This window comes from Chelon labrosus, assembly GCF_963514085.1.
Source record: "Chelon labrosus genome assembly, chromosome: 18".
In the NCBI taxonomy this organism is placed as follows: domain Eukaryota; kingdom Metazoa; phylum Chordata; class Actinopteri; order Mugiliformes; family Mugilidae; genus Chelon; species Chelon labrosus.
This window is the reverse complement of record NC_140351.1, coordinates 7,615,376-7,639,328: the sequence shown is the minus strand read 5'-3', so window position 1 is coordinate 7,639,328 and position 23,953 is coordinate 7,615,376. Positions and strand designations below refer to the sequence as shown.

Sequence of the window (23,953 nt, the reverse complement as noted above, 5' to 3'; positions counted from 1 at the left end):
GGAATACATAAGCAGAAACCGAATACTTATTGTGGATCCAGAGCACGGCCGGGCTCATATCAAAAACACAGTAGCGAGACAGCTTGTCTTACAAGATTTTTTTTTTTGCGCCTCGTATTCCACATGGATGGGCTTAGAAATGAAATGCACTGGAGGGATTTTAAACCCCCATACCATGTTTTTTTTTTAGTATAAACTATGCACTTTTATTCAAACCATGTCAGTTAGTGTCCTTGGAGCTTGAACCTCAGACGTTGTAGCTTAATAATTCCTTATTCAACATAATGAAGTGGCTTGTTGGTTTCATTAAATTACAAGAATAGGTACACTAACATTATTGGTTGTGGTTCAGTATCACTCGGAGCCTGACTGGTATTTCAGGCTGATTGTCATCATGAACTCATAACACAAACAAGAACGTTCAGTAAGGATCCCCTACACCAATCAGCCACAACATTATGACCACTGACAGGAGAAGTAAGTAACATCAACCATCTTGGGATCATTCATTCAGTGTTCTGCTGGGAGACTTTTGGACCTGGCATTCGTTTGTGTGGATGTTACTTAGACATGTAGCACCCACCTAGACCAGGCCAGACACTCCAACCCCATAGCAATGACACACCTTAATGGCAGCAGCCATCCCCAGCAGGATGCAACCTGACACAGGCACACACCATCAAAAACTAACCCTAACCCTAACCCCAAATTCACTAGATCCCAAACTGATCAAGTATCGAGTGAGCCCCTCCCCTCGACCCATAGGACCCAAAGGCCCCTCCTCTATCAACATCTTGTTTCCAGACACCACAGGACACCCTCAGAAGGCCCATGTACATTCTCTGATGAGCCACAACTGTTTGGAGGCACAAGGGAGACCTACACATTATTTGGTCATAATGTTATGCCTGATCGGTGTATATGCATTCAGGGGACAGTGTTTTACGACCCACGAAATGTTTACATTCATTAGAAAAACTCGCTTGCAACACTTGATCTGGACGTAAGCAAGGAAATGTTTAAGTGAAACAGAATGCATTCCTTAGACGCTTAATCACGGCGACGCTAAAGTCAGCTTACTTGGACGCAAAGGCCACTTTAAACAGCGGAACTGATCAAAATCATACCGTTTGCCATTTTTCATGGCCTGATCTGGCGTCACCCTGCAGTTAACAACTACCTCTAAGTAGCTCTGTGGTTTTGTGTTCGTGCCTTCCCACGTCGTATTCATCATAAGCCCAAGATTTCCATTTGACGGCAGCGTAACTCTCACCAAGAAAGAGGGTATTTCCCAAAATGTGAAAATATTGGTTTAATATTGAATGCAGCATAATTGAATCAACTTTTGACGTTTCCTCTTGAAGGTTGAGCGCTTTGCGTACGCGTGTGGTTGCAGCATGGGAAATGTTGTAACCACCAGCTCAGTTCCACTTGAACTAATGCTACAGATGTGGAGGTGTGGAATTCAAAGTGTAATTGATTGAATTTTAAAATATTACTTCTTATTTTTATCCAGAACACAGTAGTTGTCTCTATATTTCTTCCATATTCATTATTTTATTACATGTTGTCTTCATATGAGTTAAACTGCATCTATGCATCTATGCCGTATCCATGCATCTGCAACAAACTCACACATTAGGCCACTTACTAACACCGGAGAAAAGCAGCCAGCCTGCAAATGGTCATCCGGCTTCACTCTTGTTAGCACAGCCCCCACCCCACCACCACCACCACCACCGCCGCCACCGCTATCTTCGGCTCAGTGCAGCTGAAACACTGTCTTTCATATGTGCTCTGTGAAGCTGCTTCCCTCTGATAATATTCCGAGGTCCTCTGGGACACTCCAGAGACTCCAGGCAGACAAGATGTGCTTGTCTGATAAAAGAAAGTGATGTGTACAAGTGTAAACATTCAATATTATTCACTCAATGCCGGCTTGCCGCTCCACTCTTATCTGGAGCTCGCTGGCTGGGGGGGCTTTTCTCCCTCTTGTGAACCCATCTGTAAACCTAATTCAATTGGAGTGGGGAGACATTTTACATTTGATGCATGCTCTGTGCAGGCATGGCATGTTTTGTTCCCCCGCCATTGGGGGCAAAGGTGTGCCGCGCATAACAAAAAAAGGTCCTCGGCCGAGCTCTTTGTTTTCTGAAATCACGCAAATCGTCAAACGTAATTATAGCCGAGCGGATGAGTATGGACTTCGCATATTAGCAGCACGGCAAACCTTGTGCTCTGGTTACGAAACAGGAAACGGCTAATGAAATCCATTTCCCTTTTAACCTGTTACCCAAGAAGAAAAAGAAGAAGGCGATGGTGACAAGTCATTGTGATATGGAAACGTATCTCTGGAGAGAATTTAGGTTAGATGCATGGAAGCAGTGACTGTACTGAATGGCATTTTGAGTAGTGGAAGGAGGACTTAATAATAAAAATCCCATGAAACTAAACTGTGAAGCTAAACCTTACATGAAATCTTTTATTCTTTTTTCAGGATTAAAATAATATTACGGTCTTTTTCGGCATTTTTCCGACACGTGGTGCCCATGGGCTTTGAAATAATGCCTGTTTGTTGCATCTTTAGCTGCCATTTCCTCCCACTCTGTACGTACAACAATGCGGTGTTTCCACTTGTCTGTGACCAAAAAGCTTCACTGCACGAAAGCACAAGCCACAGCCGTGCAGCTGGTCTTGCATGATGAGTCTATGGTGGCTATGATGACTTGCTGTTAGGGATGACAGAGTCATGATCACGAGATCGCTATCTGCACCAATCTGAGCATTTGTTTTAAACGAGCGGCTCGGTATAGGGCTTCAGCCAAGCCTGACCTGTGATATTTTAGGGGTGCCAACCAAAACCACATCCTTGCAGCGTCAAAACGCCTTATTCCTCTTTGTTGCCTGGCATCAAACCTGCCAAAACATAAACATAGACATAATCTGTCTGCTGAGAAATGTATATAATATGCAATGTGGATGTTTGATGTGGTGGTAGCAGGTGATTGTTATTCAATACTACCAGCCCATTACTGTAGTACCACGATATGAGCTACTGTCGCCTACATTAGCTTTGACAGCCCGTTCATTGTCCTTGATACAGTCACACGGTGCACACGTGGTTTAGGAGAATAGGTAAGGTAAGAAAAGCCCTTATGAGTCTCCAGGGGAAGACTTTCAGTATATATAAGATCGGATCGGGACTCAGATCAGCCGATACTCAATATTAAAAGATCGGTATCAGATCGCGGGGCAATGGAACTTAATCGTAACGTCCCTGCTTGTTGCATTTGTAACCCGTATGTCAAAATCCAATTTCTTGCAGGTGTCGTTTTGCAGCACGTGACTGATAGAGTGAAATAGCAGCCTCCAACGCTCTGCACAGACACCCTGGCTAGAACAAAAAAAAATAATGGGCGGGTGTGATATTAACACATTTACAACACATTTAAAGATTAGGTCATCAGTTAAACCCAGTCCCAACGCTGTGGTAGACAATTTTGTGGCCAAACTGTATATTCTCTTCATTCAGAGCCATTTTTGCTTCTTCCTTTACGAACTGCAGGAAACCTAGCAGGCACGGATGCAGCATGTTGGCTAACTACAGCGTGCTGACACGTTCCCTTTCACATAAGAGTGATAATCATCTCAGAAAACTTTACTTTGGGCTTACTTAGAACTTCTGGCCTCATTGATGTTTTGTAATGTTGTAATTTCTGGAGCAGGGCGGCACAGCGGTGTGGTGTTTAGCACTGATGCCTCACAGCAAGAAATTTCTGGGTTCAAATCCACCTGTGTGGAGTTTTCATGTTCTCCCTGTGTCTGCATTGGTTCTCACCAGGTACTCCCGGCTTCCTCCCACCGTCTGAAGACATGCTCATTAGGTTAATTGGTGATTCTAAGGTGTGAGTGTGAATGGTTGGCGACCTGTCCAGCCTGACGACAGCTGGGATAGGCTCCAGCCCTCCTGCGTCCCTTCACAGAACAAGCAGTTGCAGAAGATAAATGAACGAACGAATGAGTTTCTGGAGCGAGCCTCATTAGGGACATTAGGAAAAAGATTTAAGTTGCAGACGAGGCAAAAAAAAAAAAAAAAGAAGAATCCCCAGTAAATGACCTTGTTCATTAGTAGAGTAACTTATTGATCATTTGATTTCATGTCTCAAGGTGCAGCCTCGGCTGTAATTAAGGTCACAGTGTGTGAAAATTAGCTTTCCTGGCCTTTTGTTTTCATTTTCCTTGGTGTACATTACACTACTTTATTATTGCTAACTACCGGGGGGAATACAGGCACAAAATTGAGCCCATATTTTGTGCGATTACAGAATTTTGTTGCTTGCACCTGTTATGTTGATGGAGGCAATATTCTTTCCCATTTGCCATCCCTCAAAGCTGACGTCCGACTTTATCAGCGGCAGTAAATAAGCCTTTATCTCCCTGCTCTGTGGAATTATCCCTTTCTAATTACACACCGCTACCCTGCCCTATCTCAACAGGAAACACATCGCATTAATGAAACAAGATGCCCTCATGGCGCTCATAAGCACTGATTCATCCATCTTTTAGAGCTGTCCTCGGCTGGCGGCAGTGAAACCTCGCAGGCAGAACAGAAACGCAGTAGTATCTGAATCCTTTGAGTGGTGCCAGCAGAGGCCCACACGTAGCCATATGAAAATGAAATCGAAAGATAATTACGCCTCATATCCTTTTCCGTGTATGTTGTTGTCCCGACTGTATTTCGACGGCGGCTCGATCACCGATGAACGTTTTCTGTCTTTCCCAACACAGTTCCTGTGCCTGAAGAACATCAGGACCTTCCTGGCGGCGTGCAACGAGGTCTTCGGCATGAAGAAAAGCGAGCTGTTCGAAGCCTTTGACCTCTTCGACGTCAGGGACTTTGGAAAGGTAAGGCAGAAGCAGTTGGAGGCTTGTTTTTTTTTTTTTTTTTTCTGGTAACGACAGCCTGCATCCACCCTCGCTGTGCATGCCAGCTGTCCCCAAAGAGTGCGCTGAATTAGTCAAACGTGCTTCTGCGCCCACTCTTGCCTTTGTGTGGAACTTATACTCAAAAAATATTTATAAAGGAAAGAGCTCACTTTTATTCAGCTTGGATTTTAAATTATAATGATGTGTAAAAACCCAGCGCTCCATTTAGTAAAGATTTATACAAGCCTGACTGATGCAGCAGCCAAGTTTTGGATTATCTTTGTCATTGTTACGGCAATTTCAGCTGCTTTTGTTTCTTATCTTGAGTCTATCATTACAAGTGCTAATAAACAGTCTGATGCCACATTGCAGCTTTCCTCTCTTCTAAATTCGTGAGCCAAGGTTGAAGTCGGCAGCATGACCCAGCAGTTTAATCGCTTCCTCTCATTAAAGCGAAAAAGCCTTGTCGTGCCGACTTTACGAGGGGTTAAAAGTCTGGCCTCGGGTTCATTACTTTGATAGGGCTCTCGGCCCGTTGTGCTTGCGGCGGCTGTGGAAGTGTCTGCGGCTCCCTGACAGCCCTGCTGCTGCTGCCCTCAAGAAGTCCCCAGGAGGTTTAATTAGAAATCGCAGCCTTGAGCAGAGACAGAGTTCGGTTGGCTCCTGATTGACGTGATGGGCTCGTGAGGCGACAGGGTCATGTAGCCGTAGTAGTCCAAAATGGGTGTGTCAGAGCGAGAAGCTCATAAAGGCCGGCGAACATATTGACTGATTTGTCATGAGCCTTAAAATCATTTATACAGAACAACCACATCACCTGAAAAGAAATGACCATCACGTAAAGCCACTTCCTGTGTCTTTCACGGTAAACATGAAGAAGAAGAGTTCTTTTGAACTTCCCTTTTCAAGGCAAACAGGTCAAGAGACTCTTCCAGAGAAAATTATATTAAAGATAACAGTTTATGAAATGAAGACTTCTTAAACTGCAACTATTAGCTGCAAACTTTTGTTGAACCAGCTGTGTTGCCCTCCCTGCTGAATCCATGTCCACGTCTGAATTGAACTTCCCAGCTTATCTGCTCATTGATTAGATCGTAATGAGCAAAATCATCTAAGTGGCCCCAGTGGTGGCTGGTAATTGGCCAATATCCAACAGAAATACCCCTTTAATGAAGACTCTGACTTATACGTCTCTATGAACCATTAATAATGCAGCATGTTCAGTTCTTTGGGAAAAAAAAAATATATATATATGACCCTAAGAATTAAATGAAAACGAGAAAAGAAATAGTCACCAGCACATTCTTTATCTCTACTCGAATGTTCTTTTACTAAGCTGAATTAAGTAGCTGGGAAAATTAAGTCATCTATTCATTAAGTCATTTATAATTTAAACACATTTGGACGAGGCAAGTTGGCGAGTGTCTTTCTTTATGCTGGAAGGGGGGAAACATTTTCATTAGCTTGCAGTGGCTTGGTGGATGGGGATATGCAAATATAAATCTTTGTCCTCGCTCCGGGGAGACACACTCAAACTGCTTTTGAGGACTTACTCGGGCTTGTGATCTTTCATTCTTTTGCTTTTCTCTTGGAACTTCAAACCCAGTGTTGTTTTCTTGCAGTCGATATCAATGCTACTCTCATGTCTGTGTGCTTAATATGAAGCTACAGCTTAGCTTAACTTAGCTTAGCTTAGCTTATCTTAGCGACAAAAAATTGGGGGGCAAGTGGCCACTATTAAGTACGTGTGTTTACACCTGGTGATCTGTGTGCAAATATTGCATATAATTTGGGGTTCAGTAGAATATCTTAACAGCTCCTGTCTCTACTCGATCTCTACTGTTGTTTCAGAACCATGAACAACACTGTTTTTTATGTGTGCGTCACGACTTGGGCACAAGTTATTGTCTACTCATCTCAGACCTGATGCTAGTTATTTCTAGGACCTGCACAAAACTCAGATTACACCTTGAGCCCTGGAAGCTTCCATTTGCAACGTAATCTGCAGCTGTAAAAGGTAAAGGTGCTTGAGCAAACACATCATAACATGATCACGTCAGTAATCAAACCACATGCCGATACCTTATTTAAAGACAGAATCACACACAGTGTACTCACATTCAACAGTTTCCTTTGTTAATCATCGTTTACCCCCGTCTCCAGTCTCTGTGATAAGTTAGCTTGTTAGCTGCTAGCTGTAGCATGGTGTGACGAAGGAGGGCTAACACTGTCTTGAAATCGGGTCACGCTCACAAGTTGTGATGTGTTTACTGACTTGTTCAGAAATTGTTGGAAGTGGATGGCGAGTAAATGTATTGTAATTTAGTCTTACTAAGTGTCAGCGTCATCCTGCTAAAATATTAGCCTCAACGTCAGCAGTTGCTAAGCAGCAGTTCTCACGACTTTAACGCCAAGCACTTGTTGTACATGTGATTTCCATGTTGTAATAATAAGCTCAAGATTTCTATTAGAAGGCAACGTAACTCTCGGCAAGGAAGCAGAGCAGGGTATTTCTAAAATATTTTTAAGCCCAAAATGAAATTAGATGCCAAGTACTGAATGTTCTGTTTCTCCATCTCTCTATCTAACTTACGCCCAGTTAGGCTTTTCACTTTGTCCCCGGCCAGTTTCACCTGACACTCTCTTTTCAAGCGCTGATTTATTTTCAGTATTTGCAATTCTTAATTCTGCCCTCATTTCCCTGCAGCAGTTTCACTTGACTCTCGATACCCAGTATGAATCTCACATCTCTGAAATTAGACTGCAGGCCGGTCGGTAATCCTCGCCCGGCTCGCTTTGCAGAGGTTATTGGCGTAAGGGGAGAGAGAGGATGAAGATGCCATTCGTCTGCAGCACTAGTATTTTTGTTGTTTTTTTGGCTTTGTTTTAAAAATAGCTGCCAGACTGATCATGAATAAAACATCCGTGCCCGTAGAATTTCAGACAGCCTTGATGGAGTCTGGGAGAGACACTGTGATGGGCTTTAACAGTCACACTGTGTAATCTTAAGTTCTTGACTTCTCTACCTTAAGAGCTGAGAAGAAGAAGCAGCAATGCTCTTAGAAAACATGACCAGACTTAAAAATAGAGTGTTTCAAGAATTTACTGTAACAGCTTTGGGCCGGTTGGATTAAAACTGTAGCTGCTCTAAAATACGAGGAAAACATAGAGACAAATACAGCAAGCCTGTGTGTAGCCCTTCCTCCTCGGCGAAAGAACATCTGGTTTGCACATCTGTCTTGTAGACACATGAGGGCTGGTGGGCTCTGTAGAGAGAAGAGAAACTTGGCTGCAGAGGCCATGCACTCATAGTGATACACACCTGGCAGCGGGAGAGAGGGGAAGGGTGAGAGAGCACCAGAGTTGATGGCGTAAAAGATTTACAGAGGACAGAGAGCAACTATATCCATGCGCTGTTTTAAGTGTAAGCTTTTCACCGTGTATCAAGAACAAGTTGTCTGGAAATTGTATTTCACCGTCGGCATGACAGCGCTTTAACATATCATATCAGGTTTCTTCACTGAATCCAACGTTAAAACCACCTGCCTTGATATTGTGCAGGTCCTCCTTGTGCTGCCAAAATGGCACCGACCCATAAAGAGGCTGACCTCTGAGGGCTGACCTAAAATGTCTGAACCGGGACATTGGCAGCAGATCCAATGTGTCCTGTGGTTTGTGGGGTAGGACCTGCTTGTAAATGGTATTTGGCACACAATGAGACATCTACTCATTCATTCACACGAGGAAAACACACGTTCTCACGTCACTGTTGAACCGATTGTACCACTAACCCTCCGGTTTTGTTTTTGAAGCATCTGGCATCGGTCAAAGTCCAGATCAATACTAGGACCCAAAGTTACCCAGGAGAAAATTGTTGTTGTACTAGCCTTCACCTGCAGGGGTTTTAAGATTTGGCTGATAGATGATATGGTGATGTACACCGATCAGGCGTAACATTATGACCAGCTTCCTAATATTGTGTAGGTCTCCCATGTGCCTCCAAAACAGTGTCCTGTGGTTTCTGGCAACAGAATCTTGTTAGTGGGGGGGCCTTTGGGTCCTATGGGTTGAGGGGAGGGGCCTCTGTAGATTAGGCTTGTTCCAGTGCATCCCACAGATACTTGATCAGTTGCGGAGCTAGTGAATTTGGAGGCCAAGTCAATACCTTGTGCTGTTTTTCTTGTTTTTTTTTTTTTGAGTTTTTGTGTATGTGCCTGTGTCAGGCTGCATCCTTCTAGTGATGGCTGCTGACATCAAGAAGTGTCATTGCTATGGGGTGGGGATGTCTGGTCTGGTCTAGGTGGGTGCTACATGTCTAAGTAACATCCACATGAATGAATGCCAGGTCCAAAAGTTTCCCAGCAGAACACTGAATTGTCAGAAGATGGTCAGTGTTATTTACTTCTGCTGTCAGTGGTCGTAATGTTATTCCTGATCGGTGTATATAGTTGATCGGCATACATGCAGTCAGTACAATGTCATGGTCAAACTGAATCTTGCATGAAAATGCACCTAAAATGTCACGACAAGTGTTGATGTACCCAAACACATAGATAGGAAACTGTATTTTTTTTTGTTCCGTCAATAATTCCTTTGTTGTTTTTTAACTCCAAAGATGGCTACCACATGTATGCACCACCTAGATGGATCAAAATCTTTTGAGGCTAAAGGCATAAAAACCAAAGCATGATGTGCATACAGTGTGGTGGGAAGGAAATACTGAGAACAAGGAACCAGAAGCTGAAGATGTCATCCAGCTTTAAGTGCGCTCTCCTGGTCTCGTGTAAAAGCCGTCACGCATCTTTGGTTGTGACATGAATGAAAATATATGCTGCCATCATCATCCCTGGCAGTGATTGACCAACCATCTCACTTCTAGTTTATTGCTAATTCCAGCTTGTTTCAAAATAGAATCAAAGTGCTGACGGGAGCTTTCCATGCTGTCACATGATGGACAGTTTCTCAGTACTTGGAAAGTAGAGTTGTTGTCAGGGGGATTTTGTTGTTTGACTGTTTTGTGACAGTCATGCCGTTTCCCTTACAGTACCTTCATATAGCATGAACTCACTGACTCTTAGCAGGAATGCAAAGAAGCATTTTCCAGACTTGCTGAAATAGTCATTTCTTTATTATTTCCAAATAATCTAATATTAAATATAGATCCTACACGAAGGCCATAGGCAGCGGAGACGCAAAGCACATCTGGATGCTTGATGAACACTCTGACCTCACATCGTCTGCTGCGTTCCATTCTGTGGAGTATGCAAATCTTTGCCGTGTCTTTACAGGGGCCAGGAGGTGCCACACCTGCATGTCTTCAACCGTAAAATATGTAAATAATCTAGTAAAAATGAATGTTGCGTGCTTTCGCCTTGCAGCTGCATCCAATTCATCCATCTGCAAAGAAATCACCACGTGTTTACTGTAGATGTCGAGATGCCTCATTAATCAGACAAGAGTTTCTCCGTTTCCTGCCACCTATTCAGTCTACGCGTATTTTGAAGTAGCCCCCTTTACAAATACCGCATCAGTTCAGCACTTTTAGGGTCTGCTCTACTTCTGTCTTCTTCCGCTGCCTTTGCATCCTTTTTTTTTTAGGCAAATGAAGACGTTGATTACGTGTTGTGCTTTTTTAGTGAAGGGTGGAAAATGACACACAGGGGTAAGAAAAGATGCAAAGTAAGAGGGAGGCAGACGGAAAGAGGTTATTGATTAGTGTCTTCCTCCTCGGTTGACTGTGATAAATTTAACCGTGGAAACCTACTAAAAGCTGATGCATCTCCTGGCTAGCCCCTTTCCCCGCCCCCCCCCCCCCCCCCCCATCATTTCTCCCTCTCTGTCTCTTTCCTTTGTCCTTCAGCTGTGCTCTCTCCAGCAGATCTGTGTGGTCAGATATCATATGTCTGCAATGTGCTAATGGGTACTTGGGGTGTATCTTGGTACGGCAAGGCTAATCTGCAGGAACAGCGGTACGCAGTTGCTTTGGAAGCACTTTTTAATAGCTGCCAGTAGGGTTTATCAGCGTAGCATGTGATCAATATATTGACTTGATATTGGCCTTTTATTTAAAAAAAAAAAAAAAAGTGTCGTCATCATCCCCCTCCTTGGATGCGGTAGAGATTCCGTCCCGATCGTTGCTAACGCCAAGTGGATTACCAGAGGAGTCTTTCCAGCAGGGTGTGGGAGGTTTTTACTTTATAGCTTTGTCAGTGTCAGGCGGTTAAACCTGCAATTAAACCGTCAGTCTAATGGAGCCGTGCGCCCGCCTACAACAGATTAATTGGTCTGGCTTTTAAAGCACGGCCTTATTTTCACACTATCGTCCAAGGGCTTTTTTCTGATCTGAGACAAACGCAACAAAAGAACCGCTAAATGTAAGAAAAGCTGAAATTATGTAATTTTTGGACTCTAAAAACGTGGCCCGAGTTGGCCTCTGCAAAAGCAGTTGGTTCGATTTTATTGGCCGACAGCTGTGGAACAGGCTTTAAGCTGCGTTAAATTTAATAATGACCACATTCCAATTGTATTGTGCATGCAGGCTCATTAGCACGTCAGCGTTTAACGGAGCCATGTTTTTCTGGCATTAGTCTGTCTGTTTGTGACAACTCTCTCTCTCTGGACTTCAGGAATACAAGGGTGTCGTCTGCATACGCGTTTACATATAGAAGGACTGACGGCCAGACATTTATACCGCTGGAAGTCTCAAATACACATTTACTTGCAATAATTGGGCTATGGGAAACTATGTTAGAAAGGAGTCCATGCTTGAAATCCAACGTATATCCTTCTTGTTGTGATGCAACATGATTTCTTGCTTTAGTTGGTACTTTAAAGAAGTCTCCACAGTCTGGTTTCTGTGGAAATTGCGTCGCTAAATAGTGTCCCAGTCTCTTTTCTTGAGAAAAGCTCCTGGCTCCTCTTTCTTTCACTCGCAATGCATTTGAACTTAAAGTTCTCTCCAAAACAATTTGACAGAACCTGCTGGGATGAAGCTGTGCTGAAAGCTCTGTGTATAATTCACGACGTCCCAGTGACTCACTGCATGGCAGCTGCTTCCACTGGAATCATACGTCTCATGTGAACTGTCTTTCTTCATGTGTGAATGCGCGCACTCATGCAAAGAAAAAAATGTCACACACACACACACTAAAAACCAACCAAGCCCAATCATGGCTTACCGAAGATCACTCATCCTCAGAGCTCCCTGCCTCTGCGCTCGCCAGCTGCAGAAAAAAAAAAAATGGATTGTCTCTTTGATTGTTTCAGGGTGTCGGAGAAATACTTCTTTGATGATTGTGGACATCTGTTTGATTCCTGCGTGAGCTAACTGGATGTCTTTAGCTGTGGCGCTGCACACACACACTCACACACACCTAGAAAAGCAGAAATGTCCCTCTTGCTATGGGGAGCAGGTGGCTTTGGCTATGAATGTAATAGCTGCGGTCGAAATATGTTTCCAAAGGCATTTGTAACCCTGAGAAAATCTCTGACTACATACAGCACACAGCTATAAGGTCAGTATCCTTAAAGCAGCAATACAGATTAGGGTTTCCCCGACATTTAGTCCACCCTCATGTGGAAACCAGACAAAATGATTTGAGTTTAATGCTATTTATGGAAAATTAGCAGAAACCTGATATTGGCTCCAGCGTGACTGGAGTGCACTCATCTTCAACATGTTGTTACACTCATACAAAGCTATAAAAATGATTCTTCTGATTCTGATTTTCTGACGTTTAAAATGCCACATGGACCATTTTAAATGCCTGCTTATGAGCGAGTGTGTGTTCTAGCGTTTGCATATGTGTGTCTCTGTCTGCGTCTGTGTGTGTGTGTGTGTGAGCGTGCATGCTAGAGCGGCTCCCCTGTGGACGGACTCATCTCAAGTCTCAGTAAGCAGCAGGAAACAGGAAGAGGAAACGGTCACCGCAGAACCCCTACGGAGGGTTGTTTCTTTTTTCAGCGTGAACACATTCAAATTCTAGTTAAGGTGTAATCGGTGTGTGGGTGTGGGTGTGTGTGTGTGTGTGTGTTTGCGTGCGTGTCTGTAGACGTGCAAAAATACATCCCCTGATGTGTTGTATTTCTCACCAAGGCCTCATGGGGCCAACAAGCTTGTCAAGACCTATATTTTGTGTGTGTGTGTGTGTGTGTGTGTGTGTGTGTGTGAGAGAGACCAAGAAGGTTGGACTTCCCCTAAATTTCTCTGGCTTCCCTCTGTGTTGTCCTGTCAGAGGCTCCATCAAGTACTTCCTGTGACTGGGCCCCCGGCCCCTGGAAGTGGAAGCGTTTGTGTGAATGTCAGAGACTTTATGACACACAGAATTTGTAGGGGGATTTATATTTATATGCTTAGTCGTTTTTTGTGGTGCGCGCGTGTGTGTGTGTGTGTTAACAGGGTGTATTGTATATCCTTGCCAGTTCAAAGGGAACCTCCCAGTGCGCGTGTTGCACATAAACCCCGCATGCAGCCGTTCTGTGAAAAGACTAAAAAGGATCTTACTTATTTAAAAGGTTAAAATCCATTTGAGCCTTTCCAACTGCAGATAAGCGTCCATCTGTATTTTTTCTGTGTACAAGTGTAATACACCAATCAGGCAAAACATTATGACCATGTCCCTCCAAAACAGTTGTGACTTATCAGAGAATGGACATGGGAACTTCTGAGGATGTCTTGTGGTGTCTGGCAACAGAATGTTGTTAGTGGGGGGGGGCTTTGGGTCCTATGGGTTGAGGGGAGGAGCCTCTGGATCATCCCCCAGATACTGATGGGGTGGCTGCTGATATCAAGGAGTGTCATTTCTTTTGGGTACATGTCTAAGTAACATCCACGTGAATGCCAGGTCCAACCGATTTCCAGCAGAACATTGCATTGTCACAAGATGGTCAATGTTATTCACTTCTCCTGTCAGTGGTCATAATGTTATGCCTGATCGGTGCATGTCATAATAATAATAATAAAATATTTCTTTATTGTAATCTTTTCATCTTGAATGGTAGGACTGACATCATATTGATTGATTGACATAACTCAGCATATCATATGTAGTCGCATGTGAACAGTCAGTCAGCTTGCAGGTTGCATGTCAGTGTGAAGGCTGATGCTGGGTATTGAGGTTACCTGGCAGCGCAGGCATGCCTGATATTTATAGGCCACCTTCGAGTCCGGGCCAGCGAGAGAGCATGTGAAGTAAGCCACCGTGGCCACGATCAAATACGACAAAAGACTGAAGCGCAGGTCTGCACACCAGCCCTCCTCCCTTCGCTGTCCTACTTTCTGACATTTTTTTTTTTTTTCTTCCCCCAGATTCAATACCGTGTGCTTTTGCTACGTATAACTACAGGGGAAAGACCTACATCTCACTGTGGCTAAATGGTACAGAGCAGAGATGGACTGATGTGTTTGTTAGAGGTGTGATCTGTTAAACCATTTTGACCAGTGGTGTTATTTGATTTTTATTCAACAGATCTTTTGACACTTCCGTTTCACAGACCCATATGTCATTGTAGTACACGTTTTGTATTACTGAATATATTCCTATATATATATATATATTCTGTCGCTTAAATAAGGAAATATTAACACTGCATTTCATATACACACATTGTCTCAGCAGTCTTGTTGCTGGACTGATGGCGGCTGCTTGGAATATTTGAACCTAATCCTAATACCACATCAAAGATACTCAAAATGTTAAAAATGTTGTGGTCTCAGGGGCGTAAGAGTCGACCTACTTCTTGGCCTGATGAAGGTTTTTTTTTTTTGAAGTCCTGTTGACTCTTCAAGGTTGACTAGCAATTGATGGCAACTCCCAGAGAAGGCTGTGCATGGCCAAGGAGTATCACAACACCTCGTACGACTTGTTTTCCGGCGCTTTTGTAGGGTGCCGTCTGATTAGTGAGCTTTAGAGGTGCTGGTATGCAGACTTTGCCGGGCCTGATCAGTTCCCAACGGAGTGACTCCAGACCAAAGCTGGTCTTCTAAACTTCGATCTTCTAAACATCTTCTTCTTCTGGAACCGCTTGTTCCTGTGAAGGGTCTCGGGGTCTGCTGGAGCCTATCCCAGCTGTCATTGGGGGAGAGGCGGGGTACACTCTGGACAGGTCGCCAGTCTATCGCAGGACTAACACAGAGAGACAGCCATTCATACTCACACCTACGGCCAATTTAGAATCAATTAGCCTAACAAGCATGTCTCTGGACAGTGGGAGGAAGCTGGAGTACCCGGAGAGAACCCACGCAGACACAGAGAGAACATGCAAACTCCACATAGAAAGGCCCAAGTTCTAAAATGTCTGTAAACTTCTACTGACTGCAGTCTGTTGATAATAATACAATCAGATATTTCCACACCAGCTTCATTCATACCTGCTAAATATCTAAACTCCACTCTGCCACATTGATGCTGCTTTCAGATGACGGTACGATTTGAATTTATTCAGAACATGAATTGCCCATGGTCAGTGTTCTCTTCCACTTGGGCAGCCATGCGCTGAGATGAGGTAATGTTTAGATTCTGCATGTTTATTTCACTCTCTTCAGTCCACTTTTTCACCACCGTGCAACCGGTTTCCCTTAGGCGTCTACCGGCTTCTTTTGAAAAAAAGGAGAAATGAAAGGGATTTTCTTTCACACTGAATCCCCGACTTACGCATTTTTAAAAACTTTAAAAAACATCTCATAAGATGCTGGAGGCAACATCTGTCACTTCTGTGTCTGAGCTCACGGCAACGAACTGGATTTCGCACGGGCGTTTATGTTCTTCTGATGTCACTGAGATGTTTCTGTGTAATGTAAAGATCCTGCAGAAGCCATTGAGAGAACTGAATGTATGTCGGCGATGCTTTTTCCAGATGCTGAATACTCCAGCTAAGGAGGGGGTTGTGGTCTTTTCCTCTCTGAATCGCTTCCCAGAGGTGGAGGTGGAGTGGGTGGATGCGCTGTCATTCAGAGTGGGGGCAATTCTAAAAGCTAATCGCCATCCTCCGCACTCTAAGACATTTTATCCGACCACCTCGCGGTGCAGCCGTTCAGAGTCATATAACATCCAAAAAGGAGCAGTTTTGCTGAGATCACATTGGCAGTGAAGAAGTTTAAATTCATGCGGTAGATGAAATAATACATGGATTGAGCCTTGTGATTCATCTTACATGAAAAGATGTGCTTTGGTTTCTGGTTCTCTGGGCAAATATGGGAAACATTCTTGTGGGGATTACAGCAATACAGTATTTATCACGGTGTGGTTATTTAATGAGAATTAACCCACAAATAGTCGATGTATTTTCTGAAACGAGAGCAGTCTGTTTGTGGGAGGCATCACGATTTAGGCTTTATTTTAGCAGCATTAGCACACTGCACGCAACATAAGAGTACTGCTTTAGTTTAAGAACAAAACCACACACTCAAGTTTTCAAGTGGGTGTGTATTTTATTTTTTTTGAACAGCCTTGGTCAAATACAAAAGAAAATCCTGTGGTCTTTTTCCACACCGTTTAACCAGCAATGATAACCACAATATTACACCGATCAGGCTTAACATTATGACCACCTTCCTAACATTGTGTAGGTCTCCCTTGCGCCTCCAACTGTTTCGGAGGCACAAGGGAGCCCGGGCCATCTGAGGGTGTCCTGTGGTGTCTTGTAACGGGATGTTGTTAGTGGGGGGCCTTTGGGTCCTATGGGTTGAGGGTAGGGGCCTCTGTGGATCAGGCTTGTCCCACAGATACTTGATCAGTCTGGAATCTAGTGAATTTGGAGGCCAGGTCAACACCTTGTGCTGTTCTTCATGTTTTTTTGAGTTGTTCATGAACCGTTTTCATAAACCGACTGCTGCTGCCATCAAGGAGTGTCATTGCTATGGGGTGGGGGTGTCTGGTCTGGTCTAGGTAGGTGCTACATGTCTAAGTAACATCCATGTAAGGCAAAGCTTTCAGCTTCCCTGTCAATCTATGTACCAACCTTCATTTATCGTTGCGGGCTTTGGATATTGACCGAAAGAATGGCATTGTAGATACAATTGGCATTAATTAGGTTCCTCTGTGTGGTTGCTGGATATAGGATAAGGAGCTCAGACTTCCAGAGGGAGCTCGGAGTAGAGCCACGGCTCCTTCGTGCCAAAGGGGGTCAGTTGAGGTGGTATGGGCATCTGGTGAGGATGCCTCCTGGGTGCCTCCCCTTCAAGGTCTAATGGGCACGGGCAGCTGGGAGGAGACCCTGGGGGTAAAACCAGAATTCACTGGAGGGATTACATTTCTCGGCTGGCCTGGGAAAACCTAGGGATACCTCGAGAGAAACTGGAATGCTTTACTAAGGGAGATGGCCTAGGGCAACTAGGGTCAGGAATTCCAAGCTAAGCCTGTTGCTATGAGACCCAACCTTGAATAAGTGGATGAAAATAGATGGGTAGATGAGTGGATGCAGACTCAATAGAGAAACATCAATAACCGCTCAAAGTGGACATTTGGTAAATAGTCTCTTGGACGCAGGCTTGTCATTAGCTTTATGAAATGATTTCTAATGTTTCTTTTAAGATACAATCTATAGCGGAAGATAACGCCTGTGTCAATCACTTTTAATCACACATCCATACCCTAACTTTCTGCGCTATCCCTTTACGTTGTGTCAGTCATACTCAAACACTGGCTCTGAAACCTTCGTCCATCATCCAGCAGTTTTTGGAACAGATTTAATAGGAACTCAGTAGCTAGAGCGGGTTGTCCACAAACCAGAGGGTTAGCAGCTCGATCGCCCGAATGTGCCACATGCCAACGTGTCCTTGAGCAAGACACTGAACCCCCAGTGGCACTGATGTGTGAATGTGTGTGTGCTCGTGTGAGCGTATGGGTAGATGTGTCTGTGACTGTAAAGCGCTTTGAGTACCAATTGGTAGAAAAGCGCTATATAAAAACAAGGCCATTTACCGTTTACCATTTAGAGCTGGATTGTTGAATTTTGTTTTTTTAATGTTTGGTGCTGGTTGATATCAACATTCAAGACCTTTATTTGCCATGTGTACACACACACTCACAGTCAGGTCACATAGAAATTCTTGTGCGAACCTCAACTGTCAAACATGAGGAGCAATAAATACTGTAAAAAAAAAACAGGAGGCTGGGGCCATACCCGCCACAAAAGGGGGGTATAAATACTATATAAAAAAATACACATATGCTCAGTAGAATATTGGAATAACTGCACTTGTCCTTGCTTAATTGCACTTGAGGTTAAAGCGTAGGCACGAAAGATTTTACATGAAGTTGAAAAAGTTTTGCACATCAAGGTAGCCAGAGGTTGCACATGAACCAGTGACTTCCTCTAAATAGACCTTGAATGCGACTTCAAGGACTTAATGCGCAAATGCCATGCAACCATTGAATAGACTTTCAAATTTACGGTAACAGCATCTGTTAATGCACCAACATTGTCTTAAGTTACTCTGGGCCTTTGCAATGCATAGATAAGCGCCATATTTTACTTTATTGCATTCAATTATTCACTGAGAAATACCATAACAAGATTGCACACAGCTGCATGACTAATGTGCTGTCCCTTCAGCGTGATTGAAACAGCGTGTATTTAAGTGCCCGTGATTACAATGGGAACTCCTCGGGGTATTCTAGATGATGCTAACCCACTTATGCCATATAGATATGACAAGCCGGCTATTTGTGGCCGGAGCTTTAGCGGCAACAGAGACTCAAAAGTGGAAACACATCACAGAGGTATTGAGTTAGTGCGACTCTTTCTGCTGCAGTTTCAAAGTCGGTTTGGGATTTCATCAGTGGTTTTGATGTGTCACGTTATGCACATGAAGAAGGCCTCGCACATTACCATAACTTACATCAGATCATCAACGAGTGACGCTCTCCTCTGGAGTCCTGCTTTTGATCCAGGCTTGATTTGATGAGCTGCTTTTAACAGATTCATCCTGTCTTACAGTACACAACACCGGATAATACAATGGCCAATAAAAGCCAATAAAGGAGACATGTCTGTGTCAGCCAGGATTTACCACTTTGGGAAATGGTATTTCTTCATTTACTTTCAGGGCTTTTAATGTCTTGATCTCATATTAGACACGTCATTATATTTACCTTATTCCACGGAGATTTGGATTTATTACACCATCTCCGGGAGGATTTTGCCTGTTATGGCTCTGGTCAACACCATAATCCAGCACCGATGGAAAGAGGTGATAAAATGCTCGACATGTAAACTACCATGATGAATAGCACGGCGAGGTCCATCAAGATGGATAACCACGGCTCAGCCTTTGTTTACCTACAGCCTGCAGTTGTAAATCAAGAACAAAAGCACAGCGAAAGATGCCGTGTCTTGTTTTTCTCTCGTCCATAAAAACTCCTATATATGAGCTCCAGGGGATTGTAAATGGCGAGGCCCAGGCTGATTGATAGAGATCATTCTCTTTGTGTTTTGATTTATATGAAAAGACACCAGCGCTGCGTTTCTCCTCTGAACTTAACTCCCCACTGAGTGCTCCTCAGTTTTGGCTCTCTGGAGCAGCATAGACCTGCTGCATTTCTGACCTTAACAACTTAACTACATTCACCCTGTGTCCTGAGTGTAATTTATGTCTTGATGTAATGACTAAAGTAAAAAATGAGCAGGACTTTGAACTTTATATTTATGTCTCTTTGGCCACTGTACTGTAAAAAAAATAGACTCTTTGGATGATTTATCGTTTCAATATTGTAAGTGTGTATCAAATGAAAGGTCTCATGTTTTTAAGGCTATGGAGGGAGCCCCAAAATGGTCACAAATTGAGATGAAAAACAGCACAAGGTGTTGACCTGGCCTCCAAATTCACTAGATCCCAAACTAATCAAGTATCTGTGGGATGATCCACATAGGCCCCTCCTCTCAGAGGCCCCCCACTAACAACATCTTGTTGCCAGACACCACAGGACACCCTCAGAAGGCCCATGTCCATTCTCTGATGAGTCACAACTGTTTTGGAGGCGCAAGGGAGACCTGCACAATATTAGGAAGGTGGTCATAATGTTATGCCTTTTTACCTTTGACATTTACCACAGATTTATATACCTTATACAGTAGTCAGTAATTGTACATTGCATAAGAATTATGACTAGCTTTTATGATAGTGTTAGTAGGTCAGTCTGTCTTTGTTTTGCTGCAATAAAAATGAATGACATGAGATAGCTTAGGTACCAACAAGGTTCAGTTTAAATGCAACTTGGGAAAGCCACGGTCACAGGCGGTTGATGAGGTGGTTGGGAGTATCTTGTCTAGTAAATAATCTGGTTGTATTTCGTTTACAAAGATGTAAATCCCCCGAACTCACTTCAGCATTCGCTGTCCGCTCCTTTTGATGGCGTTGTCCCATGGGGTGCAGAGGCCTCACTGACTGACAAAGCAGGATCAAAGGCTCCTTAAGGAAAATAAAAAATCCAGAGGAATGTCCATATGGATTTTCACAGACTGCCTTAGGACATCATTAACAGCACAGACAACCCACTCAAAGTTGCTCTTACACTTTGGTGGCTCTTTCAAGCCTCGGATCCCCGAATGAGCCCTACGAGGACCTGAAATGTGCAGCTTGTAAACCATGTCCTGGTTGCTCCACTACAGCGTCTGTTTGAGTTTACATTTTCGATTGAAAGACCCCTTGGGGAGAGAGATTTTCCCCATATGCTTCATTTCATCCTCAGTTAACTGCGAGATAGCGTTTCAGCGGCGAGGGAATGAGACCGTCATGTCAACCTGATGAAACAATGGAGATTGTGTTGTAGATTGCTCCAGGAGTGGGCGGAGAGATGAGGTTATGTCTTTAGCACGGCTGCCTCGATGGATTCAATGATAATAACAGCAGAGAGCGCAAGAGCGAGAAGCCCTGGGATGTGTTGCGCTATCTCTGAGACGGGGGATTCTCCTTGAAAAATTCATCCTTGAGTGTGTAAGCTTAATTATTACGCGATAATTGCGGGATGCTGGGATTCATTTACAAGCCGCGTACGCAGATGGGTTATTCAGAAGCATGATATGATTTAAAGCCGCTTTTCAGTAAGTGAGTAATGTCGATGTAGGGAAAAAAAGTGGGTTAAAAAAAAAAAAAGTACTTTTATCTGCCATCTTTTATCTTCAGTTTCAGTTCTACTGTAGTTCTACTGCATCTAGTGCCTTAAGGGGCACTGCTGAGGGGTCTGAACAAATATAAATGTGGTTCCATAATCCTAACCCTGGCGATGTCATTGCCAATTTGTGAACAAACTGCAGACCTGCCTGAAGGCTGAAATATGTAAGAATGTAAGGAGTACATGGTAGAAACAAAGGCTCTGATGGGAACTGTAATCTAAGAACTAAAATTGAGGATATCACCGACTACACAGCTTTTGTTTCTTTCTTTTCTTTTTGATTATTTGGTATTAAAAAAGAAGAGTAAAAGAAATGTGCAAATTGAGAATCACACTTTCTTTAAGTGTGACGTGTGATTATCAATTTGCATTTCTTATCCAAAACCTAAACAAAGTTAATGTTTTACACAAATTAATCTGTAAACTTGACTATTGTCACTTGTATTAATGAGTGAACACAGTCATATGATCTATGCCAACACCATAGGTTGGTTGCACATAAATTACTATAGGGTAAATTACTGAGATTCAGTCAAGAAAATCAACTAATAGATGTGACTGTAGCACATGCAGCGATGGTCGGCGTGTAGGATATTGAGGATTTTTACTTGGGAGGCTGTGAATGCGTATATGTGCTTGCGTGTCCTGAGGGGCTTCAGTCCGTAGAGGTTGATGTGATTTACCTGAACAGTGAGAACGACCTTACTTTTGACCTTTTCCTGTAGAGATGGATTCAAGCTTTAGACAGATCAGATTCTTTGAAGTGGGGTTAGCGGATGGGGTTCGGCATGACCCCCGGTTTGAACAAGCAAGCAGAACCAGCACAGAAGCCAAGCAGAAGCAGGAGTCAGCTGTAAAACAGATTTAACGACCAAAAACAAGGACTGCCGTCTTTAGTTTGCATGATGTTTATTGCCCCAGCTTTTCCGGAAGAGATATATCAATGACTTTGCAAGCACAGGTTAATGACAGCATTGCATGCGAGTTGTTTAATGAGGTCATCCAGCGAAATCTGTCAAAATGACAAACAGGCAGTCTTTATCATCATTTGTGTGTGTGTTGACCTTAACAACTTCAGAGGTTTGTCAAACACTTAAATCGTATTTTTGTCATTTTGGGCCAGAAAAGAAATCCAGCTCAGAGTCTGTTTGTAGGCAGTTTATAAAGGTTGCATGAGATGACACTGTCCATGAAGACAAAACCCCTCCATAGCTCATTCCATGCCTCATTCTGCGACCTTGCCTTGCGTCATAGCGTGAGATAAAAGGAAGTTGTAGAATTATGGATAATCTTTCACCCTGCAGGGAGGATATTGGGCTCTACATGGTGCATTTACACATGGCTAAGAGCACACGTTGGTTAAACCGTGGTTTTACATCTAACACAGTCTAAATATGCAGGCAGAAATAATGAGGTCAGTTAATGGGGTGGGTTGTTCTCAATTTACAACGCTTATATTGTTCAAAAGTGTAAAGTGTTTGATGAGGGGAGCGCTGAGCTAAAAGATGCAGGCAATAAAGACAGGGGGAGAAAGTCGCCGACGTGCTCTGCATTCCAAACGGCCACATGTATGTATATGCAAACACGCTTATTGTGTATTACGGGCCCTAATGAGCCATGGCACTGATAGTCAGACATTAGCTTGCCTCTCTCCCAGAGCCAATCAGGTTTTTATTGGCTCTTTATTGGATTGAATTTTCACGCGCCGGCCGCCATCCAAAGAAACATAGATATGCGGGTACGTATTGACAAACAACAACGATCTATCTCATGTGCAACAGCACACACGTATGACACAGGAAGCAAACTGAAATCAATTAGAAAGTAACACACGTGCTGCTCACCTCGACATCCATCATCTATTACGAACCAACGAGCATTGTGTTTACTTCCTCTATTGTGTATTGCAGTGTAAATCTTTTCATCTTTTCCGCGGAGGCTGTTGAGTATTCATTTGTCTCCAACAGCAGAATGGTTTAATGGTAAAAATGTGTCCTTCTGGTTTCTCCCTGAAAATACAAACAGGATTTTACTGGTTTACTAAAAGCGTCCTACTTTTTCATAAATGTTTTATCAAGCAGGCCTTCAAACAGTGAGGCTCTGGCATTAGAAGGTTCAGGAACATTTGGAAAATGGTTTTGCGATTGATTTGATTGAGGGATATCGGGTACTTAGGTGTGTACGTCTTGCAGGACTTGTCATTGTCCTGTCACATCAACACAGTGGTGAAGAAGAAGACCCAGCAGCGTCCCTACCACCTCAGTAGCTCAAAGGTCTTTAAACTGCCCTCTCAGGTTTCTAATGACCTTCTACTCTTGCACCACTGAGCGCATCCTGATGGGAAGCCTGGTTGGAGAGCGGCACCATGGAGGACAGGTGAGTTCTCCAGAAGGTGGTGCCATCAGTCGAGCAAAACATCTGCACTGAGCTCCCCAGACCTGGAGCAAGCTACAGCAAGCTGTGCTGGACCAAAGCCAGGATGATAGCGAAGGAAGTCAACCACCCGAACAACGGACTCTTCTCTCCGTTGAGATCGGGGAAGCGTTTCTTCTCCTTGAAACCAAACACAGAGAGAATGATACGTAGTTTATTCCCATTGACCATTCGAAACTTCTACCACTAAAACACCTAGTGCCTGGATCCTTTCTAGATCCAAATTGTAACACCCAATACTTCAGCCAATCATGCATCTTGCACATCTACTATTTCATATTTTTCTAAAGTTCGCCTACTCTAATATGGACACATATATTCTGATATTATAAATTTCTCTGCTAAAGGAATACACAGAACATCTGTGGATTTCCCCGATCTCATCCTCCTAGGTCTTTGTGCAGAAAAACAAATACAGGATGTGAGGACACTTCAAGAATAGGGAGGACGGCTATCTTTTGAAACAACCGCAGCAGCAGTCA

At 43.5% G+C, this 23,953-nt stretch overlaps 1 protein-coding gene across 2 annotated transcripts in view; it reads left to right on the top strand.

The window, feature by feature from the left end:
• The window catches only part of vav3 (vav guanine nucleotide exchange factor 3), a 93,175-nt gene that overhangs the window by 11,261 nt on the left and 57,961 nt on the right, over positions 1-23,953 (top strand). For both annotated transcript variants that reach the window (XM_084566513.1, XM_084566512.1), the window contains exon 2: positions 4,789-4,905. In XM_084566513.1, coding sequence (XP_084422639.1) covers positions 4,789-4,905 — 117 coding nt within the window. The remainder of the gene's footprint in view (positions 1-4,788; positions 4,906-23,953) is intronic.